Below are 24,405 nucleotides of genomic sequence, written 5' to 3' on the forward strand. Positions count from 1 at the left end.
GTACTATTGGGAGATAGGGCAAATGGCGGATGTCTGCGCTGTTACCACTTTATACCAGGAGATGGCGGACATGAGTAACTTCAATCCCAGCAGCATTTGTTGGTGTGTTTCTATTCAAAGTTTTGGAGTTTATAGAGTTTGAAAGACGCATGCCCATTCGAGGAGACGAGTCGGAGCGTAACAGAGAGAAAGACAGTGAATTGTAGCGAGAATACTCACAATGCTGGGAGGAATAGAGGAATATTCCCCCTCTGCCATGACTTCCAGTTGTCAAGTGAGACCATGGGTAAGACTGTCAGTGCATCTGTTGGTACCGACAGGCACTACTTCTGCCATGACAGACTACCCGTAATGAAGCAAATGCTTTGCCTCACCATGTTTCCACCCCACCACGGAGGGAGTACCTGGGAATGCTGTGGTGGGGGGCACATGGGGACAGTTCCAGGAATATTTTAAAGGAGTCTTCACTATTGGGAGATAGGGCCAATGCCGGAGGTCTGCGCTCTCTGAGTGCTTCTCTAGTTTGTACAAATTGGTTCATGTTTGTAACTGTCGCTGCTGCCAGCGTGAGACCAATACCTGAAATGGCATGTTTATACTGTTCATTTTGTATAAAGATACATATACTACATAGCTTTTAAAATTGTCTCTTTATATATATATATAATTTTTTTTTTATATTTTCAATTGTGATTTTTTTTTTGCTCGACTTCTGCTCTTTGCTTTTTTAATGCTGTTGCTCTAAGTGCTTTGAATTCCCTCCTTGGGACAAATACCCTTTTTAAAATTGAATTGCTTACTACTTCATTTTGTCTTGTTCATCCAATTGGTCTGTAAAGATAGACAAAATGTTTAAACTATTACTGTCTGAGAATTTTTTTTAAAAGTCCTGCCCTTCCCAAACCCTTTCTATGGGAGTTTTCCCAGATGAATGTGAAATATATCCATGCAATGCATAAATGAAACAGTCTATAAGGCGTGTTTGGTTAACAAACAGAGGCAACTAAATAAATGTTAACCATCAGTGATTAATTTTTGACACTTTTTCGTGATATCTGAAAATGCTTTCTGTTTTTTTTTTTTTTAATGTTTGCTTGAAGAGCAGTGCTGACATAAAGCCCCCCAAACAGGATCAGAGGTGTTAGTTACGCCCCTGTTCGTTACTGCTCCCAGGACGTGTTGGTGTTGCATAATAGAGAGAGAGAGACCCGACTTTGTAAATAAGCAGCCGTTAACAAGTAGGATTAAAGGCAAACTGTGGACTTCCGAAACAGATGCTACAACTGAGCACCTCCAAATGAATCGCCTCCCTCCTCCTCCTCCTCCTTCTCTCCCTCCTCCCTTCCTGCACAGTCGCTCCCCTCTGACTACACTGTACACACACTCTCTCCCCTACCTCACACACACGGACGCCTGGACTCTGCAGCGTTTTTAAAGAGAGTGTTTCCAGCCCCGGATAGGAGGGAGGAGGAAGGAGGAGGAAGGAGATCATGCCCAAATCCTGACCGTATTTGAAAAAAAAAAAAAAATAAAGACACTGAAAAAAAAAGCTTCAATTTGAATGGATCCGAGGTGTTGTCGCGCGCGTTAAAACACGGTCAGAGTGTCATTGCAGACATGGGTCGCAGCGGTACGGCACCTTTCCCTCAGCAGCTCCTTGGGGAGTGTTTTCACTGTCAGTCCTTCAGCGCTGGAAATGGCGTTGTGATGCTGAGCATGGAAGACGCAGCGGAGGCGGATGCCAGGGAATAAAGAAATATATGGTCACCTGTGCTTTTCTTTGGGTTGGATTTTCAGTAGCGGTGGACAGTACCATGGTGAATTATCAGAAATACATTACTGTAATGCAGCTGGCTCTGGGGGTGACCGCCTCCAACAAAGAACATTGTCTTCCACCCAGGAAGCGTATGTGGTGAGTATGAATCTTGGTGCGGATGATGATGATGGTGGTGATGATGATGATGATGATGCAGGTTGGGAGGAAAATATGAAAAAAGACGCTGTTTCCTCCCACGTCTCGTCAAATGATGCGCGCGCGCTCACTATCTCCCCGTTAAAAAAATGACATAATAGTCATTTAAGCCACTGCAGCAGCATGCTGAAATCATCTCAAACCTCCATACAGGATGTAAGGCAACAACTCTGCATGCTAGGAGTGAGTGCGCGCGTGTGTGAAGTCCAGTTTAGCACGAGCTCAAGCTGTGTCCTTCCTCTTCATCACTTTGTAAAGTTCAATGCGTAGGGATGATGTCATAGCTCCATCATCGTGTCTTTTTGCCTCCAACTTGGTGTGCTTTAAATGAACTATGCACGGCCTCCAAAGCTCTGCTGGGAAATGTCACCATCAAGCTAACCATGTGGGACACCATCACTCCTCCTCTTCCTCCTTTCTTCTGTGCTTTTTATATGAAATAAAACCATGATCCTCCTCTGTTTCATGTCCTCCTCTCATTAAACATTTTCCACCATTCCTGTGCTCTAGCATGTGTGTTTGTGTCTCCACCTCTCCTGTGTCCTCATTACTCCTTGTGCCTGAATGATACTAATGCAGTGACCACATCTCTCTCTCTCCTCCCTCCTCCTGTGGCCTTTGTTTACTTTAAGACCTCTCATTCCCCCTATTTTTTCCTCAGCTGTAAGCAGATTGCTTCCCCCGGCTGCAACGTGTGTGACATAGTATCCCTAATTACAGCCGGATTATCATCTTGTTTGAAAGCAAAGCTGGTTAATTAGGAGTCAATGGGCTCAATGGCACCCTGATAGGAAGCGTCTCCCTACAAACTGGAAAATGTATCTCACAGCGGGGATCATTTAACCCTCATAATGCAGTCACACTGGCAGCTCTCCAGCTGTGTGGGAGGCTTAAACTCTTAAAATCACAGCTTAAAAAAGGAAGAAACAAACTTTAGAGCATTTCCTGAACACTGATTTGGAAAATCTGTGAGCATCATGTTGTCTGGAGTAAGATTATCATGATCAGTGGAGATTTACAGACCAACAGACCCAACTTGAATTTCATAACATGAGGCTGAGTTTCCTATTTTCACGACTCAAAATGAAATCACAACTATGCATTTAAAAGAACAGGAGCACCAGTGGTCTGAAGAGCTGCCATCACCTCAGACGGGGTCACACTTTTATCACATGCAGCTTTTTTTTTCAATCTCTCTGTCTCCTCGGTTAATCATATTTCTTAGTCATCCTCTTATTAGCCTAATTGACCCCCCAGGAGGAGATAAAGGATTACACGGAGACAAAGGACCTCCTTCATGTTTTTCGCTTATTGTTGTTTTGATACTTTCATCTCCATATTCATGGAGGTTTTTGGAAGTGTTTCTTCTTTTACACAGAGCGCTGCACGGATACAAAAAAAAGGCTAAACTGGTTATGTAACTGTGGGAGAGAGCTCTGACCGTGTTGGACAGTGTCTTTTTACCAGCTGGAGCCCAAACTATTGTGACATAAAGTGAAATACTCATCAAATTATTACTTAAATGGCAACTCAGGATCTCTAATATAGTTTAAAGTGTCTCCTTATGTGCCGTTTAAAGGAGAAGTGCAGATGTTCTGCATGTTTTATGCCATTTACTGCATTTAATTCAACTATCATTTCTGCAGATCAAAAGGTCGCACATTTTAATTAATGTTTTGAACTGCAGGCATTCGTACAAATCGAAATATGTCTGCACTGAGCTTCTTAAAAAAGACACAATATTGTTGCAGAAGAAGTGGCTGGTTTCAATTCAGTCACACAAACAATTGGGATTAAATGAACACTGTGGCGCGTGCTGTGTTGAGCTCATGTTTTCCATTTTGTCAACAAATATTTCAGTGTTTGTTAGATTCGGCCACTATTGCACTATCACCTCAAAAGTATAGTAAATTTATTTCATGTATTCATATATTCTATGATTTTTACATACTAATACTTTTCTCTTACTGCTGTATTTTCATCTATTTCTTGTTTTTGTGTTCAGAGAGTTAAAGCATAAAGGAACATTTAAATGCATGAGCATTAATGTTAATATTAAAGAGTGATCCTGTTTGATAATCATTATCTCATTATTAGTGCTGTCAACATTAATCGCATTAATCCAGATTTATCAAGATCCCCAATAAGTGTACTTTTCTTTTTTAAATCACCATCAATTTTCATGCTTTGTTGGGTCTTTTAGCACACTTTGATAAAGCCATGTCAGTGTCTCCCTGCAGCAACAGAGATGTAAAATCATTCCACCAATGCCCCTTAATGTCCCTCTTCACTCTAAAAACTCACAGGAGGCTCAGTGGACAACTCCAAAGTCATCTGCACCTTTTATTTCCTCTATGATCCACAATAAGTTCTTTTTTGTGTGGTTAAGTTCATGTCAAACTCGTCAGTCTCCTTATAAAAGCTGGTCTGTATCCAAACAGGAAGTCAATAATCGGTTAAGACAGTCAAAAAATCAGAAATGACACAAAAACGGTTTTGGTTGACAAAAATCGTTTTTTTTTAAATGGGATAGAACGGATGCAATGGAGCATGATTAGCTACAGAAATCCTGAGATTATTCGATTAAACAATTTAATATTTTGACAGCTCTACTCATTATCAGTCATAATAAATGTGGTAATGATTTTGTCAAAGGTTGCTTTTCAAAATAAAATTTTTATGACCTTTACCCTTCAAAGCAGTGCCAATTTTGCTAAGTTCTTCTGTATTTAAGTTTTATTATCCCTGAAGTTGAATTTGTGTTTTTATTTCTATTTTCCAATTTTTCTAAGCAGTTTTATTTTGTTAACTAAAATTGTGACTAAATTGTTTTTCAACTACCTTTTTTAAATGAAGAAGACTAGACTAAGAGTAGCTACAAAAAGATCTTTTATGATAATACTGGTGAAAAGTTTTCATTTAGGAGACTAAGACTTGACTAAAATGTTGTTGCTGAACTGTTGAACATTCATAATCCATGATATCATGATATTTATCCACTGTTCATATAAGGTAAATCAGTATTTTCATTAGTGTATTTTAAATCAATTAAGTATTGATAGTGTGTTACTATGTGCATTTTACATTTATATATATATATATAATATCATTATTAATATTATAAAATTTGGCATATTACATTATTTTAAACTATATACAGTGCTTAACAAATTTATTAGACCACCTGTCATATTTGTCTCAGAGACCATCCAGCATCATGAAGTGCTTTAATGCAGACTCTTTCATTTTCAGTCAGCTCTCCACATTTTACCATTTTGAACAGGAATGAGGAATTTCAAACTGAATTCACCTTTTTATACCCAAATTTGAGCCGGCTCACTGGGCTTCTCTGAGAAGTCAGGAATTAATCATGCATAATATTCAACCACTAAATCCAATGTTTCTGTTCAGGAATGCAAGTAAATAAGTATAATTTGACATATTAATTAAGAAATATTATTGTGCTTTACTATTTTTTCAGGTTTTTTTTGTAAATCAGTAAATTTGAAAATTCATGGATAACAATAATAATTTTATTTTAGCATTAAAGATATCATTTGGTTTAAAGAGCTTCTACATATTGGTGTATTAACCATTGCAGAAACATAAAAAATGATTTTGGTAATTACCAATGCTGTTAATTTAGGGCAGCTGTGGCATAAACCTTACTTTGGATGGTGGTCTAATAAATTTGTTAAGAACTGTATGCATCAACCAAAAGTAAAGGGTAAAATCTAAGAGTTTTTAAGGCAAAACTGGACTAAAATACTTTTGAGTTTTTGTTGGCAAAAAACTAGACTATAGCACTACATAGTTCAGTATAGTGTACTGGACTGGTTTTACCTGTGGACCTCTGTTATTTCTTGAATTACCTGATGTTAATGTTTGGTGCAGTGCATTCACACAGGATAAGGAAAGTCTGTTGTGTTCTCAAATTTACAGACATTTCTGAAGGAGAACAAAAGGGTGCTGCTGCATGGCTACAACAAAAAAAAATGTTATTTTTTTTAATTCATACAAAAAATTGCACTGTATTCCTTATTGTGTTCTGCAGATGATTTTTCCTTCATGTGTCCTATACACACCATTAACCAGGGTTTACAATAGACAACATGTGCTTCAGTGTTTCCCTCTATCTATCTCTCTCTGTCTATATGCACACATTAATGTATGAGAAAGGGAGATGCCTAATGTTAAATATGAACCTCTCTTTTTACTTCTAACAGTTTTTATGCAGTTGATGTTATTTTGCACTATAAATGTGCATCCAAAACAGCCTTCCTCTTGGATCAGCTGTTACAAAAAGCTGTTCAAATCATAAATTGTGTTATGTACAAGATGTACGGCTAAATGATACTGATACAAGATCAGACCCTTGCAAAGAGAAACCGTAGGAAGCAGAGGCGCTGAGTGTATGACGAGACCAGTCGTGTATGCACACACATTTAGACAGCAGAGTTGAAAAATAATTGTATTTTAATAAATATGTTTAACAAAATTAAGCCATTTTTACACATAGGCTGGAATTAACTTAAAGGGAAACACTATTTATAACCTTTATGTGTCAAAATTTTGTTATCAATCTCCTACTCTGCCTCTATTTTTAATCAGCAAAAGGAGCAGAAAAAGCCACACTGACCCTTAAAAAAACATAATTAGCCCCCGATATTACAGAGATGCTGATCGAGATTAATATTACCTGCTGTGTGTGCTGAAATATGGTCATGTGCTCTGGAATTTCAGCTCTGCAAATAACAGACATGGTTTTCCCTAGGTAATACTAATCCCATGCGAATAGAGCATAAGACTAGAAAAGGTTAAAAATGACTAAAAGCTAAATTTTCATAAAATGGGGGCCCTGGTGAGAATGAATCAATCAAAAGTTGAAGGTAAATATCTGCACACCCTCTAAATTAACACCAAAATGTTGCCAATGTATTTGTGCAATTTCAAAAGCATGCCGTTTTTGATCATTGCAAACAGGAAAATTGGGCATGATAGCGTTCATTGTCTTTGCATGAATACAATGAAAGCGCACATGCACTCAGATAAGATCAAATCACACCATACACAATCAGAAGTAACAAAAGGGTAAAGTGCTTAAGTATAGATATTGAATATAAAAATATAGAATAGAATCCTATTCAAAAACAGTATTACACAGTCCATGCTGCACTGATCATGAATGGTAGTGAAGGGAGTATTGTGTGTGTTGATTGAGAGATTGGTATTAACATAAGTGTCATTTGTTTTTTTACAAGTATATCAAAGTTTGAATTCCTTGCATTGTGACAGCCTTAGATGGCTATTTGAACTAGTCGGCAATAAACTATATGAAACATTTTGTGAATATATTCAAAAGCACTAGTATATGATCCGTTGATAATAGCAATGTTTGTAGAATAAAAACAAGTCCATCAACTACAGAGAAACCTAGTATAATAGCTATCGGCTATACTCTCTTTTTACGCTCTATAACCTTCAAACGGTTTATTTATTCTCCCTGCAAACTGATGCAATCAGAACAAGGAGCATTTCTTCCTTTTCAGATGCCCTGATATGTTATTTGACATGCCTGTATCATCTCTGCTCTGTATCATTTTTAACTATGATGAACACGTCTAAGGCATCATCTCCTACTGTACACATTTATGTCTTTCCATGATCATCTCTGTGCGGTTTTTCATGCTTGACATCAGTGTTGGTCTCCTGTCGCTGGTTCAGGATGTCAGTGTTCAAATGTGTTGTTGTCTTTTCAGTAAAAAAAAAAATCAGTTAATTTCATTATGAATTGCTGTTAAGAATTAATAGCTATTAATAATTAGATTAGAAAACCCATTTCAAGTATCTTGCTGCCAAAGTATATCACCAAGTAGACCAGCTTTCTTTCTGCACTGCCAACCATGACTGATCATTCAGCACCCTTTGTTATAGCTGATCGTGCTAGTTAGGATAATGTAAGATGCAGTATCTGAGACTGGTGTTAGTCACAATTGTCATCTTCATTATTGTTATTGATAAAAACCAATACGAGTAAGAAAAATGGTTGAGGTTTCAAATTGTAGTCCCTACAATAATGCATTTATTCTTAGAGTTTATTTTAAAACATGATGTAAAGTTTTACACCAAATCTCCTCCAAAAAATGTCTAAATGATAATGAAATAAAAGTGTTATAAAAGCCACACAAAAATAACAATAAACCAGGCTGCTGTGCATGCAGAGAGGCAAAGTCCTGCTGCATCTGCCGGCTTTGACCCTAAAACTCAGACACTCGGTGCACATTATCCCCTCTCTCTATTTTCCCATGCTGCCTGTGTCTCTCCAGCTGTCGTATCTAATAAGTCAAAAATCATAATCTTTAAAGACAAAAAGCATGCAGTAAAGAAATCATAAATAATACAACTACACAGTTGAATATGAGAAACCTTGAATGGACTAATAAAGGCAGGTTTTCTAAGTGCTTTTATAAATACTAGTATAAAGGAAAGAGGTTAAGATAGGTGCAGGGTAGCTTTAATCCGACATGCTAGATAGGCTGTTTTATATGATAATTGCATGGGATATACTGAATTTCACATCCATCTGGGCAAAAAGACGGGGTTAGAGAAGGGCAGAACCTTTTAAAATAATCTCAAAGGTGTCTGTCCATCACATTCATTATGGATCAATCAGAAGAACAACACATCTGATGTAGAGTAAACTATGTAATGTTACCTAGCAACCATTATCTTTGTTAATGAATAGTGGAGTCAATTGGAACGGCAAAAACATCTCTTCCACCGAGAGAAGTTTTCAGTGCCGTTCTTTCTTAAAGAAATGTCCAGTTCTGTTAAGCCTGCTGCTGTAGCAGCATCCATGCTAATCTCTTACTGGCTGCCATTGACAGGCTTGCGTACAACTTTTAGTGCTTTTCTAGTCATCTGATAACTCGAAGGTCAAACTCAGGTCATACCTACCCATTCACTTCACATTCACACACTGATGGCAGAGGCTACACCACTCATAAAGCAGTGGGAGCAAATTGGGGTTAGGTGTCTTGCCCAAGAACACATCGACATCGATGTTGTGTCCCACTCTCTCATACCATTTTTCAACTGTTTCTCTATCGATGACAAATTTAAGTTAAAAGATCATTTTGAAAAATAAGGAAAAAAGTGTGTTTTCAGCAGGTCTTAGCGCTATGGTCCCTGTTCGAAAAACCCTGTCGATTTATGCATCAATTCAGTGATCTCAATCCTTTCTTTTTCTGTACATTTTTGAAGGATGAAACACGAGATTTCATCATAATGACTGTATTATAACGTTACGTGCTTTGATAGGTTTGTTATAATAGATGTGAAGGTAGAATCCCTCTAACACATGGAGTGTCCATACCTGACCGATACACATCACAGTAACATTGACATCTTAACAGCTTAACTTTGTCACGAACGTGGGTGAGTTTCAGGTCAAGCACAGCGGCACGCTCTGACACCTCATGAATCAACCCAAAAGATTTTTATAATGATGAATGTGTGGTATTACTGTGAGATTTGTTTCGAATACTTTTCCATATTGAAGTTGTAATTCATTTTCTTACAAACACCTGCCTTTGTGCTGTAAAAACAGCCCCTATCTTTTCTCAGCAAGGATTTTAGAGTGAGACACTCTTTATTTTCAATATCTTGATTAAAATGACCTTGGGGGTCGATAAAGCTCTATACTCATTTACATTTTAAGGCTGTGTGATAAAAAATGAACCACATGCACGCCACAAGAGCTCAAACTTTTATTAACATTTAATTAAAGCATTTTGTTATAAATGATCAAATCTAAAAAAAGTCGAAAATTACACACAAATACAAAAAACACTTTACTGTGTAAGCCTGTAACATGATCTTGGATTTGCGTTTTGATCACTGATATCTTTGTCAAGTGTTAAATACATGCACTCCAGAAAAATCCTTGACATAATGACGGCTTTTGCTGAGGGGTTGACTGATGATGTGGGCTGTTATTTGGTATTTGACTGACTATCTGTGTTGGCATATTATTTTACCAGGTGCAGATAAAATTGATTTATTAAAAAGTACATCACTTTAGCTCACCTGGGAGGTGTCTTCCTCTCTAGCTCTATTTACACTCTCTCCTGCCTCAATCTGAATCGACTGGAGTGCCATTTTAACCATCTGCAACATTTAATTTATGAACACATTAATGCATCAGTAATCCGGTGGTACACCATATAATCCTGAAATGCAATTATATTTTTGTCACATAAAGTGTGTTATGGCTACCATAATGGTCTTAGCATGTAGCTAACAGCTTACCACAGTAGCTTCTTCACTCTAGAGTCACGTTTGATCGTGTGAGATTTGGCATTTTGAGAGCTAAAACCAGGCCGAGACTCTGGTAGTCTGTGAAAAGAATCTGTTAGAGTGTGGTTTTGAAAAACAGGAAAATCAGTGATTATTTGTTGCCATGTGTAGGGTCTCTGACGCTGAAAAATCATTTAAGATTTAAAAAATGTGTGGCAGGCTTAAGTGTCATCACTGTAGCAACATTACATCACAGCTGGTGGCACAAGCCAATCAGAAGAACATGGAGTCATGGATGAAGAAAAATTCATTTTGGAAGTAGAAAACAGGATTTGGTAATAAATCACAAAAACTTTTAATGTCCTAATGTAGTCACACACTGTAGAAGCAAAACCCCAATAGTATCAAAGTGAACAGAAAATCAACCTCAGAGAGGGAAAGTGATTTGTCTACATGCTACACTCATGCTGGACTTGTTATCACATGAACTCTCAATTCCCATGTCAACTCGTAGTTCTCTTGTGGCCTCCTGATCTCCAGGGCTGTGGCACACTTCAGAGACGCATCCAGTGGGCTCGGGTGCATGCCATGAGCAAAACAGCTGCACGCAGAGAAGGACATGGAGTATGTGGAATTTGCGGGTTATATAGAGAGCATTTTTAATAAGGTGGTTTTGCTACTTTAAGCTACATTTTTGAGTACTTGAACTACTGGTTAATACTTTCATGAACCGTAAAAGGTGTATAGTTTTCAGAGATCCCCCCCCATGCTGTTGTACACATTCATCTTTACCTGCTATCACATGTGATAATGTAATATTTAAATCACTTAAACTCATTGATGGCTAATTTTTCTTTACTATTAATGCATTTTTTTCTCCAAATCTTAGTTAATGGTCTTGTAATGATACTAATAATCACATGAATAATCGTTATTGGTATCAACTCTGAAAAGCCAATATCAGTATTACTCCTAGTTTTGCCTTTAAAAATATTCACAGAATGGATGAAAACACTGCTAGACAGAAAACCCAGTAAAACAACTTTATTACATGCACGAAAAACTGTTGCTCATGAGTTGCAGCATATAAATGTCATCATCCTTGCTTATGATCAGTTTTCCTGATTATTTCCTGCTGCGTTCACACATCAGCTCAGCCTGACTTGATGCGGAAATTTTACTAAGGGGCTGGAAGACAAGGTCTGCTAAGGTCAGGATGAAGAGTACGGCTGTTATTGTTCACAGATGACATCTTAACATTTTTTTTTTTTTTTTTTACCTATTTGCCTTTTAAAGGGATACGATAGCTGAAGACAGACAGGAAATATGGAGAGAGAAATGCATCCAGTTCAGATCTGCATGCAGAAAACTGCAGCCCCTCCACCAAGCTGGAACCCTGGAGTTTTTCTGCATGTGTAAAAACACCAGGAAGGACTCAGAAAGGCACTATAATGAATGTATTTGTGCTGCATTTAATTTCCGTCATTCACAGATATATTCAGCATGTGTGCACGTTACAGAAAGCATAATTTAACAGAGTAAACAAGGAAAATGAGGCAGGACACAACATATAAGCCTGATGAGAGGAGAAATCATTCGCGGCGCATGGAGATATTTTAATACTCTATTTTCGTGGAATTAATGTGGATCCTAATAAAGACTGAAGAGAGCATATGAGAGTATTTGACTTCTCTGACATTAATTCTGTTTTAATCATGCTGCGTTTTTAAATACTGAATTTTAAGTATCATGTTTTTAAGGTTGCTCTTTACATAATTGCGGCGTTAATTCTGTCCCATTTTCTGCTCAGAGCTGCTTCCTGTTCTGTTGATCTCACAGCGTTTGGCAGCGAGATTACACACCGCTCTGCCCCCAACACTTCCACCATCCACCGAGAAGTGACTGTGTGTGCGCTCCATGTGCGTCCCTTTTTCCCCTCAAAATTAGGAAGCGTCACATCTCTGCATGCCTTTGATAAAGACTGGATAGCAGCAGCAGCAGCACTCTAAATTAGGATTAGTCTTCTGCAAACAGATGTTCCTCTCGCCTGCAGTCTTAAAAACCCACTCCCCCTGCACACAAGCAAAGATTAGCATTAACCTGGCTTAATGAACTTTACACTCTGTTGCAGGCCTGCAGGGATAATACAACAGTCAACGGTTTATGTAATGTGTCCTCTTGTTCTTAACATGCACCTTTTTCTCCAGAGCAGAAAACAAACGCACAGATAATGTGGTTGGGAGCTAGAGATAACTCATTTAGGCTTTGTCTTTTACAGTGTGTGCGTCGCTGTGTTTTATTACATCTTTGTATGAGTTTGTAGCAGACACTGATCAGGATTGCTCTCCTTGTTAAGTGTTATATTAGCAGCGGCTGGGATGGGAGGAATGAAGCGTAACATTGCCTATTGACCTGCTGATTAAGCAGTAGCCGTTATTGCTCAAACTAATCGTACCTGATGGCTCCTGGAGGCAGACTGAGAGAAAAGGGAGCAAGCATAAAGTCCTGCAACTGAGTAATGTGTCCTTCCTTTGTATTAACACCCGGCATCTGTTTGACCTTAGCTTATCTGTGAGCCATGGTTCCACGCTCTGGTAGTGGGCTGTGCAGTCCATCAATGCTCTGTCATTGCATTGATCTTTTCCCGTTTTCTTTCAATGAAGGGTTGTCTTCCTTTAAAGACCGCAAAAGGTCCAAGATTTTCTTAGTCAGTCACGATATCTAACTCAAGGAGACATTTATTGTACTGTGAGCTCACCACACAAGCAAAACAGCAAATGAAGGACTGAGGCTTCTGTTAAACCCACTCTGTGGCTTCTGTATAAAACAAGCAGCGCCATTTTACTCTGAAGCAGCGCTCAAGGTGAGAAGCTAAGCTAGTGTTACAGGGTTGTACTGTGGTGTTTCTGGTTGAAATGTGTACAATATATGGACTTATGATTATTGATATAGAGGAATATACTTATTAATCAAGATTGATAATGGGGCACCACCCAGAAGACAGGGAACAACAACCAAAAAAGGGCAAAAATCAGTCTCAGAATTATGATTCACATATTGTTATTATTATTTAATAGATATTGGTACTTAAATAAATAACTTTCATCACAGATGTGTGACAGTTTTGTTGTGTTGTGCCTCTGTTTGAAATTTCATAGTATGACATCTTAAGCTATTAAATTGAATACAGAAGTGTGGCGCTTTATACTGATGAGCCTTTGACAGCTTTGAATTGTTTTGCCTTTGTGTTGACACAAATCTGAGTATAACATTTCAAATATCGATATTATTAATTTAACAACTATCTCCACTTTGTAAAGCAAGCTAACACGCTATGGTAAGTGAGGAAAGTAAAAGAAAATCAAGGAAATATTCCTCTGAGATAACATGAAGCTTCACATGTGACCCAATGGTCTGACTTTGATTTGCACTAACACTAGTGTTTGTGTGGGTGAAGGCACTGCCAGGGTATGATAATGGACCAGCAAAGCTAATCAGCAATACATAAGCAGGCAATAGGGCAAAAATGCAGCTCAGATCAAAGACATGATCAAAGTGTGTGATTAGAGTCTGGTGTCCAACTAAATCCAGAGGTGAGCAGAGGTTGGTCCATTAATGTCTCTTCCATGGTTTGGGTGCCTCTCCAGCGAGAGGAAAGTCTTTGGCAGCAGGAATCAGCTAGCTTTAGGATGAGGGCAGGGATCGCATTGTCCTGAGAAGCGTTAAATGTCCTTTTTCAGATACCGGTGGGCTTTCTGCAGCACTCCTGAACGGATGGCATTCTAGGAAGGAAAGAAAACTCTTAGTTCTCAGCCGGCCGGCGGCTGACTGTGCCAAACTTTTGGGTGAAGCTTGGAGCGCAAAGCAACATAGTGGAAGGCAGCTGACCTACTGCTTGAATGGTGACGGAAAGGCCAATGAGGAGGGGTTGCAGGGGCTTTTATTACCTGTGGGCCCCCTGCCATGCAGGCCGAGTCTTTATTTCACATATGGCTGGTCCCAATAACTCTGTGTCACCCCTTTGATTGAAGTGGTCTTTCGAAGCCAATCTACAGCAGCAGCCATATTGAAGAAATGGTTCCAAGCTATCTTTTAGTCAACAGACAAAGAGATGGAGCTGAGGCGGGTCTTAAGCCTCTGATGAAAAACTACAATGTGCCAGCTAACCATCACATCAGCCATGCCTCTTATTATGCATAACTCGTTTCCTTCTCAAAACCTAAACAGATGGATTAAATAAAAAATCTAATTTAACAGGGATTGTGTATGTGACTTCTAGTGCTTCTGCAACAGCTTCAAATGGACACTTAAAGAAATGTAGTTTTTGCACTTCTTCAATTGCTTCATTTTTAACTACAGAGTATCATAAAAATCTTACAAATATGCACTGGTTTAGCTCAGATGGTAAAGCAGGCTCCTTTATATGCAATGGACTGGTTGCAGGTTTGAATTCTGATCCTGATGCAGTTTGGTGCACATTTTTCCCCACTCTCTCTCTCTCTCTCATATTTTCTGTCTCTTTTTCATCTTTCCCCTCAAACTAAATCTTAAAAACAAAAGACATATTATGGCATATTATGATTTGTTTTATTTTGGTTTAACAGCACCTTTGAGGACATTAGGTAGGTTAGAGGAAAGGGATAGCATGAGTCCACATCTCCAGGTGTAACAACACAACTGTTTAGCTACAGTAAGACAATGTTAGCATTATAAACTTGCTAGCTAGCACTACTGGGTGGTTGTTTGTTCTGTCATTTGTTCATCAATTTAACCAATAAATGATAAATTAGCCATTAGTCTCTCTAGCTTACTGTGATGTAAGCTAAGACGTGCATGAATGCTAATGCTAGTGCAGGCTGGGAAGCTAAACCAAGGTTTTAACTGGAAAGCTCAACTGTACTATTTGCTATATATGCTATACGCACTATTTGCTTCAAGACTGATAATAGGTTGAAAAAACTTGAGTAACATAAGGCCATATTTCAAGATGTAACATCATATTTGGTGCTGCATCATTAGCAACAATGAGACCATGTTAGCATTAATTGGCTACCTTGCTAACATTACTGTTTGATATGATTTATTTCATCTTTGTCTTAAAAAGAAAAACTATCAGAGGGGTTTGTCAGCCTTTAGACAGCACATAGCTTCCTGTAATGTTAGTAAAGATGTTGGTTCAACAATTTTGATGGCTGACTTCCTTGGTGATGCGAACGCAGACGACAACAAACTTAGTAGAAAAATCAGTTCTGTGATATCAGAGGTATCCAAACTTTTTTCACTGAGGGTCACATACAGAAAATAAAAGGATGACTGGGTTGGTTTTAAAAACCTCACTTTTAGTATATTAAAGTTAGTAAAACCAATCCAATGTAGGTTGAATTCATGCTGAATATTTAATGTTTTAAAATGCAGCCTACATCACAGTGCCCCCCCAATTAGTGATCCTTAATCCCTCCAGCAGCACTGCATTAAAACTGGCATCATTCTGTGTGACTGATAAAGCAATGTGGGCTCAGAAACACGTTGGAAAACCATTTGTAGTAAGTTAACACAGTACGCATCTACAAATGTAAGCTAAGACTCTATCATGCAAAGAGAAAGCCATATATCAATGACATCCAGACATCCTTCTCTGGGTCCTGTCTCATCTGAGACGGACTGACCTAAAGTGAGAAAGTGGGTTGTGGTTTTAGGAAATAATGGCTGACAAGTCTTCCAGGTAAGAGAGGAAAAAGGACCATCCAGAGTATCTGTGATTGTGTGGGGGTGTATCAGTGCCCATGGCAAGGGTAACCTGCACTTCTGTGAATGTTATGGACATTTCCAATGTTTCTGTGTCTTCACACATATTTTGAGCAAAGTTAAGTTACTCTAAGGCCCCAGGTCAAGCTGTAGGTCAGGAGTGGGGTCTCTAGGAGTCTCTCCTCTCTACCTGGATTAATAGTTTAAACTTATAGACTGAGTTAGACAAGAGGCTGTTTGTTTCCACAGTATCTGTTATTTCTTCTCAGCTTGTGTTTCTTCGAATTTTTTCGAGAGACAGACTGCAGAACATCTTAACATTTGACATAAGTCAGTGGAGTCTTTGTGATCATATTTTGAGGTATGATTAAGGTTAAGATTGCCCGAAAGGCATAAAAGGCTGAACTACTGAGGGCTGTGTTAGAAATCTTGCTTCAACTTTACAGTGGACTGATTTCTCGGTTTCTCCTTGAGGAGTAAACAGCTCTCCGTAGTCTCCTGTGTCTCCTTCTTATCTCAGCTTTTTGAATATTTCTTAATCAGTGAAGGCACCATTAATACTGAGAGGTGCATACAGATTTTCGAGCAACATATGCTTCTATCTAGACAAAATCTTATTCAGGGACATCCTTTCTTATTTCAGCAGGACAATGCCAGCAACACGAGTTCACAGTAGAAGAGTGTGGGAACGAGACTGGCCTGAATGCATTCTAGAGCTGTCTACCATTGAAGATGTGTGGTGCATTATGAAGTGCAAAATACAGCAAGAAAAACCCCGCACTGTTGAGCAACGCAAGATGTAAAAAAAGAAATAAAGGGAAATAATTCCACTTCTTTTACTTTAACAATTGCTAACAGGGTGTTAGAATAAAAGCTGATGTAACACAGTGGTGTTACGTTACGTACATGAAATTGATTCTTTTTAACATTAAATATATCGTCTTTGTGCTTTGATTAATTGAATACATTTTGAAAATGATGAGAAAATCACTATACTTTGTTTTTAATCACATTACACAACTTCCTAACTTATATGGAAATTGGGTTTGTAGTTGTAGTCACATTTCTAGTACAGTTGGCCTCAAACAGTGGCAGAAGTGAGGACAAGACTCTATAGGAAGTCTGTGGAGGTTATATCTGGCCAAGAAAAAGTCTGGCAACTGAGGGTTAGAGAAACTCCACCTTCTGAATTTTACATTTTTATACATCAGATATAAAGTGTGATTTAAAGGACATTGAAGGAGGGGATTTAACAGCATCATGTAGGGGCAGGAGGATTTATAAAAGCAGTAAGAAAAAGAAGATGTCTGCACACCTACTCAATGAAAAAAGTTCAATAATCGCATTATGACCTAATGGTCTTCATCAGGTGATAGTTTCAGATTTCAGAGCTATTTCCCATCGTTACGGCTTTTGAGCTCAAATAGATGTTGCTTTTCATGCCTGCTGTCCCCTTAAAATGCTCATTTTAAAGATGGCTTTATGGTCAATCCACAGATATAGTAGTTATGTTAATCTTTTTCCTAAACTCCTAACATGAAAGCTAAAAAATTGAGTTAAAGCTGTCACAAAATTCTATCAGACCCCATTAGATTGTGTAGTAATGTCGTACTTTTACTGTACATCCTCTGGCATCAATATGTGGGGTCATCTTTGCTAAATGCTGCTCACTCCTGTAAAGTGAAAGGCTGTTGTAAATATTTAATCTGAGAGTTTGATCTATTCTGACAGTCCTAAAGTAAGGCACTCACGTCTGCATATTTAATACAGAACAGGAATACATCACAGGAGTGAGGTGAGATCATACGGCACATTATAATCTGAGCTGCACAGTTGCTGGCACGATGTTACACTCTGCCTTTGTGGCCTCAAATGTTTTGGCAGCAATCCATATTAGAATCAACATCCAAGAAATGAGGCTGTGAATGCGCAGGACTGCACCGGGGCCCGCGGTACAGTCCAAGCAGCTTTTTCTCATTACTCATGTTTGCTGTAATTTTTATGAGAACAGTCTGAGGTCGCTTGTAATCGACTGCATGTATTGCAGAATGCTTTTTACCTTTTGCATTTGCAGCCTGTAAGCACCTCACAGCGCTGCAGGCGACTATTGGATTAATGCAGAGAGAAAATAGAAAGTGATGTTCTTTTCCGCCCATCTCCGTTCGCTCCTTTCTCACATAATTTCCTCCACTGAGTCTCCAAACCCCGGGAGCTTCTCTGGCTTGCTGCTGAGCACACTAATGGATATCTACTATCTCTGAGCCGCACTGTGTGGACAGGATTTTGCCTCATTGAATATTGTGTTAGGTAAATCCTCATTAAGAGTGACTGTCCTCTATGGCACACAGAGATAGGACTGGAGAGAGGCGACAAGAAGAAGAGAGTTTATAATAGTACCAATTTGAACTCCATTGTGTATTCATGGGAAACTGCTTTTTCAGGACTAAATGAAGCTACAAGGATGCTGGTTAGAACAAATCTCCCACTGTAACAGTAATGCCTTCAGAATATCAGAAAATGCTGGTCACACAATTCTGCAGCCTTCATACTGTACTCTTAAACCTTGAAAGAAATGCTATTAATAATAACAGGAACTAGAATTCTGTGATAATTTAGATTATCGATGAACCTATACATGTTAATGCCATTTATTAACAAAAAAATCTCACACTTCAGTTAACTCTACTCTATCAGGTGCATTTCACATAATGAGGGAGAAAAGCTGGTAAAAGTGGCCTTCCTAGCTTACGCTGCAGTTACCTGCAGAGCTGTCTTGCTTGCGGCTTTAACCAGGAAAGCCATTTTCAACATATTTTCTCCCTCATTATGTGGAACCAAAAAGGTAGTTCAATGCTTAGTAAATACACCTTGTAAGGTGCAGTTTCTTATTGTACAGAGTCTTCAAAGAAGAAGTAAACAATAGAAGTTGGCTGAGCTGAGCTGAGCAGGGCGTCTGGCCTCGACTCTACATGGAAAAGTCTAGGGCAGCAGCATTACAGGGGGGTGCTTTGGCAACTAAATGCAGACAATAGTGAAGAATAATCATGGTCCATGACAAATAAGCAGCATAAACATGAATGAGACAACAGCTTCCAGTTGTTGTTTCTTCTGAATTATGTAGCAATCTTTCAGTGTCAGAGCTAAGCCTGGGTAAATAAATACACAACCTACTAGCATTAACATAGCATATATTAAAGAATGGCTGGTAGAATAAAGGACTGGTTTACATGACAAGCTGGGTAAGCTCACCTTCACTTCAGTCAACTTGGCCTCAGACCTTGTTCCCTCTAAAGCATCGCGGTGAGTCCACACTGGATTTGTTTGGTTGAGTTTTAACTAGACATGTTTCAATATAATTTTGTCTTCCCTGTTACCAATTCCAATATTCGAGCATTAGGTATCGGCCAATACAAAGTACAGACCTGATGCTGGTGTAAACTTTCTGGACCAATTGTGCAGTAGAAAACTGGAAAATAATTTTAGTCCTACAAATAGATAGGTAATGTGACACTCTCTATGACATTTAAAGTTGTGTTTTCCTGCTTATTATTGTGAGTTTCACCGATTAATGTTAGAAAAACCATGACACAGAAGGTCACATCACAGGCTCTCTTTTTATCTTCCTCTCAATTATGCTCTATTCAGGCCACCACCATAATGGTCTGCATGTGTAAGCATGCACAGCTCGACACAGCATGACATGATGACAGAACAGCATGCCGTTGGTTGACAGCTCCTCATAGAGCATTCTGGGAAAACAATATATCTGTTTGAGCAATAAGTGATTAAAAAAAAGACGTTTAATATCGGCTCAACCAGTCTAAAATTACTCTTTAAGCCTGTTTTACACTGGAAGTGTGACAGGCGTGTCTCACCCACGATTTTCAAGTCGGGGCTCTCAGACTGCAAGCATGAGCACTGCATCTCACGCGCCTGATATGCACGGCTCAGACGCAGAGAATTTCAAGAACCAAGGTCTCGCCTATGTTTTTTCTGTGCGCAGTGCATATCCACAAAGTTGCTTGTTGGGGGTCTTACTGAGGTAAAACTTATGAAGAATGACAGGGCTTTTTTCAGCAGGGAGATGTGGCTGACATGCAGCAGACTCATGCCTTGTACAAGAGCTGGAGCAGACACACGCGTCACACGCAAGCAGCAAAACGCTTCCAGTATGAAACAGGCTTTACAATCCCTGAAAAGTCACCTGAGTTCTAAGTGCACTAGAAACGCTTCCACGAGGGCTACAAAGGCATGGATAGCGTCATTGGAATGGTGCAATGGCTAGCTTCAAGAGGGAAAAAAGTAAGAGGCTATGATTTATGGTTCAAAAGTAATTTTAATTGTAATAATAACCTGTGTTACTTCTTGACATATATGACAACACCAGTGTGGAAGGGTTTTAAACTAAACTGTACCATATTGGTGCATAAAAACATGTACTTGCCAATACCGTTACCTGCATTTTCAGTCCGTCGTATCTCCAATATATAGAATCAGAACAATGCTAGTCATAACACATAAGTTATGACTATTTTCATTCAAGTTTTAGGGTGTAAGTTGGCTGTCCACTCCGGTAACATGCGAGCTGGTGTCTTCTCATCCTCTCAGTGGTGGTCTTCTACCCGAGTCTTATTACATCATTTAAAGGTGACACGGAAGCAGCTTCATATGGGCTTCTGGCATGGTGTGTTTAAGACTATCAGACAGTCTAGTGACTTTTTTTCACAGCTTAAACCCACTGTTACTTTCAAACACATGATAACCAGTTAAAAATTTACAAAACAGAGAAGATGAGACAAAGAGAAGAGAACTTTATGTTGACTTTCACTCATAACACAACAGCGATACACGTCATGTCTGTCATGGTGTCTCTGTAACAAGAAACATCCTGTTACAACAATAAAAATTAAGAATTTCTCTGCTTTTGAAAAATGTTTGAAACATCTGAGGGATTTTAAATACCCAACCATAATATGTAGCAAAGGTGTAGTCATCTAAAATCAATGTAAATGTTTTAGAACCAAAGCTCTACCTATTCACACTTTCATTATTACTTTCCCCTGTACATGGTTTATAGTGAATAATTGATTGATTGTTTCAGCTTCACTAATTATCAGTGGAATAGATGGCATCACCTTGTAACATTTTAACCCTTTTTAAATGTTTATGATCTGTAATGAATTGCTTTATTCATAATTGAAGGGATCCTTAACAGGTTCCCATCAATAGTGAGTGAATTAGCAGAGGATGGCATTAAGCATAACCCTTGTTTATAAAAGCCAGCAGGATTACAGAAATAAGAGCTTAATAATGTAAAGCTGATGAAGATGGAGTGGGAATTAAAAATGTATTTCACTCACCTAAAGAGCCTACACTTGAAATCAAAAAGAAAAACTAGTGGATTCACCTTGCAGTCAGACAGCTCTTTATTTTTGCAGTGTTATTTCTTAGCCATAGAACTGATTTGTTTTTGGCCTTTGCCTAATGATACCTGTAGACAGACAGGAAATGTGGAGGAGAGAGACTGGGGGTAATATGTCCCAAATGGTCCAAGATTGGGAGTTCAACCAGCAAACAGTGTTCTGAGGGCTTTTTTTTTTAATATTTTAGGTGCCTGCTTTACCAATCAAACTAAACCAGCTCAAGCCAGATGTGCTCTTTTCTTCCAGATGTCCTTCTGCATCTCGACTGAAACAATGATCACATTACCCAAAATTCCAGAGTTGATGAATGGATTTCTCCAGGCCTCTCAGCAAAGATGTGTTCTATAGTCTGTATGGATCATGTATCTATCCCTGGTTATTAACAACTATTGCCCTATCTGAACAAAAAATCTGAATGCTCCCATTCATGCTGGTATATTCTTATCTACAGGTCCGTTTTGAGTCTGTTTCCTCCATACCTTCTTAGCTATACAAGTCAAAAAAATCCAAGATCTTAAAATCTTTGGTGCAAGGACCTTTTCTTAAGGTCTGTTCTAAACATCAGAGCTGAACTGAGGAAAAAGGTGATCAAGTTTTCTGCCCCTTATACTTGAAACCAGTAGCAAAAAGACACTAAGAGCTGATTTGTGGATGAGCACCTGGTTGTAAATATTTGGCCCGATGTATGTTTCCTTCTGGTCAGTTTAGTCAAATGTGTGTTTTACGTGTTATTTTATGTCTTCTTAGAAAATCAAGTCATATATCTGATATTATTCTTTGACACTCTTGAAAATGAGATTTTTGATCTTTATGAGATTTCTCTTGGTTAAATAAAGGTTGAATTAAAATGGTTAACAACGGACTAAACAATCTAGGCCCATTCATGATCACTGATGTTATGTTATTGCCATTTTCAAAGATAAATGCCAACCGGGGAGATCTTCACTACCTGGCAAGCCCAAAGTTGTTCTTTTAATTGGCTCATAACAAACATTAGTTATTGATTAACAAAGGATTGATTAGCTATGCCTTTATAGAAAGAGATTCCGTAAAGAGAATCATGTGCTTGGTCTCAAAGGGTATTGTTACCCTGCTCAAGTTGTATTGACAAACTAAATCCTTGGTTTAGTTTGGCATGATTTGTCCCTACAGGAACAATTTATTTAACACCAAACACAGCACATTACACAGTAATTAGGAGACAAGAGTGGGAAAAACAAAGGAAATGAGAGGCAGAGGGCTGTAATGTGTTCAGCAGGGGTCCAACTGTGCTGTGTAAGTATGTCATTTGTGAAGGGTAAAACATTTCCTGAGAGTACCACTGTTAGGTCGGCCAAGTGTGCCTCCTTCTTACATCTCACCCTGACCCAGCTACAGTCTGGCTCCTGTCACCCACAGAGTAGTACGGGCTCCTCCGTGTTTTAAGCTGCAGCCCTTCCTGAGCTCCAACAAGCTCCCCTACAGGGCTGCTGTGACATTAAATCCAATTATAGATTTCTTTAAATGCCATTATATCCAGCAGGGGACTGTGGCCTTTTAAAGGCAAAAAACATGACCACTGGCTGTGGTCTTTCTCCTCCTTCTTCTCCATGTCGCCTGTGGCGCTTTGTCCTGCTGTGAAACAACAACCATGCTGGATGTGTGCTTATACTAACCCTCATATGTTTTTCTTTGTCCTCCTTCTCCTTCTCACTGTATGTGACCTTAGGATACACCCCAGCCCAACCGCCGGCTCTGGCACTGCAGCCTCCTCAGCAAGCACGGCTCAGGGTAAACCATCACTTCGCCGCATCAAGGGCCGCATTCATCGCAGCAAGAGTCTGGACAGCATTGATCTCCTTGACTCAAATGTAAGTAAACTGACTGAAACGCACTCCGTGCACCAGGCTGCAGTGAAGACAGTAGGTTTACATGAGCACAAACACTGCAGTGAATGTTTAAAATGCAACCTACGGGTGCATTAGAGACGTTTGGTTGTGAATGAAAGACTAATTGTCATTGATTAACAGAAATCACTGAAAATGTAGCTGCAGGTGTAAAAGAGTCCAGCAGGAATTAGCCAGGACAATAAAAAGTCTCAGATTTATTTCACTGATAGGCACATTATTGTTTTAATGCCAAGAATAAATCCTTTTTCATCAAATGTAACACAAATTGGTTGCACTAATATAGTGTAATGTATTTTTTGTTGTTGTGGGAGACCATTAAAAGACCATGCAGCAAAGAGATTCCACATATTAGAGAAAGGCCACAGCTGGGCCTGTGGCACAAATGAGTTGTGAGCACTGCTTGCAAACAAATCACAAATGGTGATGGAGCCACGGGCGCAGGGCAAAATTTGAGGTGAATGTATTCTCTGTGGGCCACTCCACACATCCACGGCTATTTTACTCTATTGTGTGGGCTCTTCTCAGGTTGTAGCAATGAATACTCGGTTCTTCTTTCCCTCATTTTGCAAAGGATCCACTATTTTAAATATTAAATTGAAGATGTACAGAGTTAGCCTTTATTCTCACAGGGCTCTTGTTTTCCGCTACATGAGCTAGAAGTTTACAGATCAACTTATGAATGTGCCAAATGGACAGACCTGAGAAAGTCTGGGTGCTCAACACTGCCAAAATATGAGCAACATTTGAGTTTTAGGAACTTAAAAGCTGCATTTTTTGGGTAACCTTTTGACTGTCTTTAGGTTTTGTTGATTTTGGTGCCCCCTGTGGACAAACAGTATCTCTTATCCCTTAGCTGTTTGTTGTGTACATGTTTGAATCATGTTTTCTAACAAATATCTCACCCGATCTTTCGACATTTAAATGTATCAGAAATTTTATTTTAGCTCTCAATGTATTGTGTATCATACATTTCATAAATGTTATTTTATATGTTTTTTACTTTTAACTGTGGTTGTCAAAAGATACATTTTTTCACAATTAATCTCAGGTTTTCTTCTAGTACACTTGCATCCATTTT

At 38.8% G+C, this 24,405-nt stretch overlaps 1 protein-coding gene across 1 annotated transcript in view; it reads left to right on the forward strand.

The window, feature by feature from the left end:
- LOC121514478 overlaps positions 1-24,405 on the forward strand; it is a 70,750-nt gene that overhangs the window by 25,256 nt on the left and 21,089 nt on the right. The window contains exon 3 of the mRNA XM_041794601.1: positions 23,147-23,288. Coding sequence (XP_041650535.1) covers positions 23,147-23,288 — 142 coding nt within the window. The remainder of the gene's footprint in view (positions 1-23,146; positions 23,289-24,405) is intronic.

The sequence above is a fragment of the Cheilinus undulatus genome, linkage group 9 (genome assembly GCF_018320785.1).
Source record: "Cheilinus undulatus linkage group 9, ASM1832078v1, whole genome shotgun sequence".
NCBI lineage: Eukaryota > Metazoa > Chordata > Actinopteri > Labriformes > Labridae > Cheilinus > Cheilinus undulatus.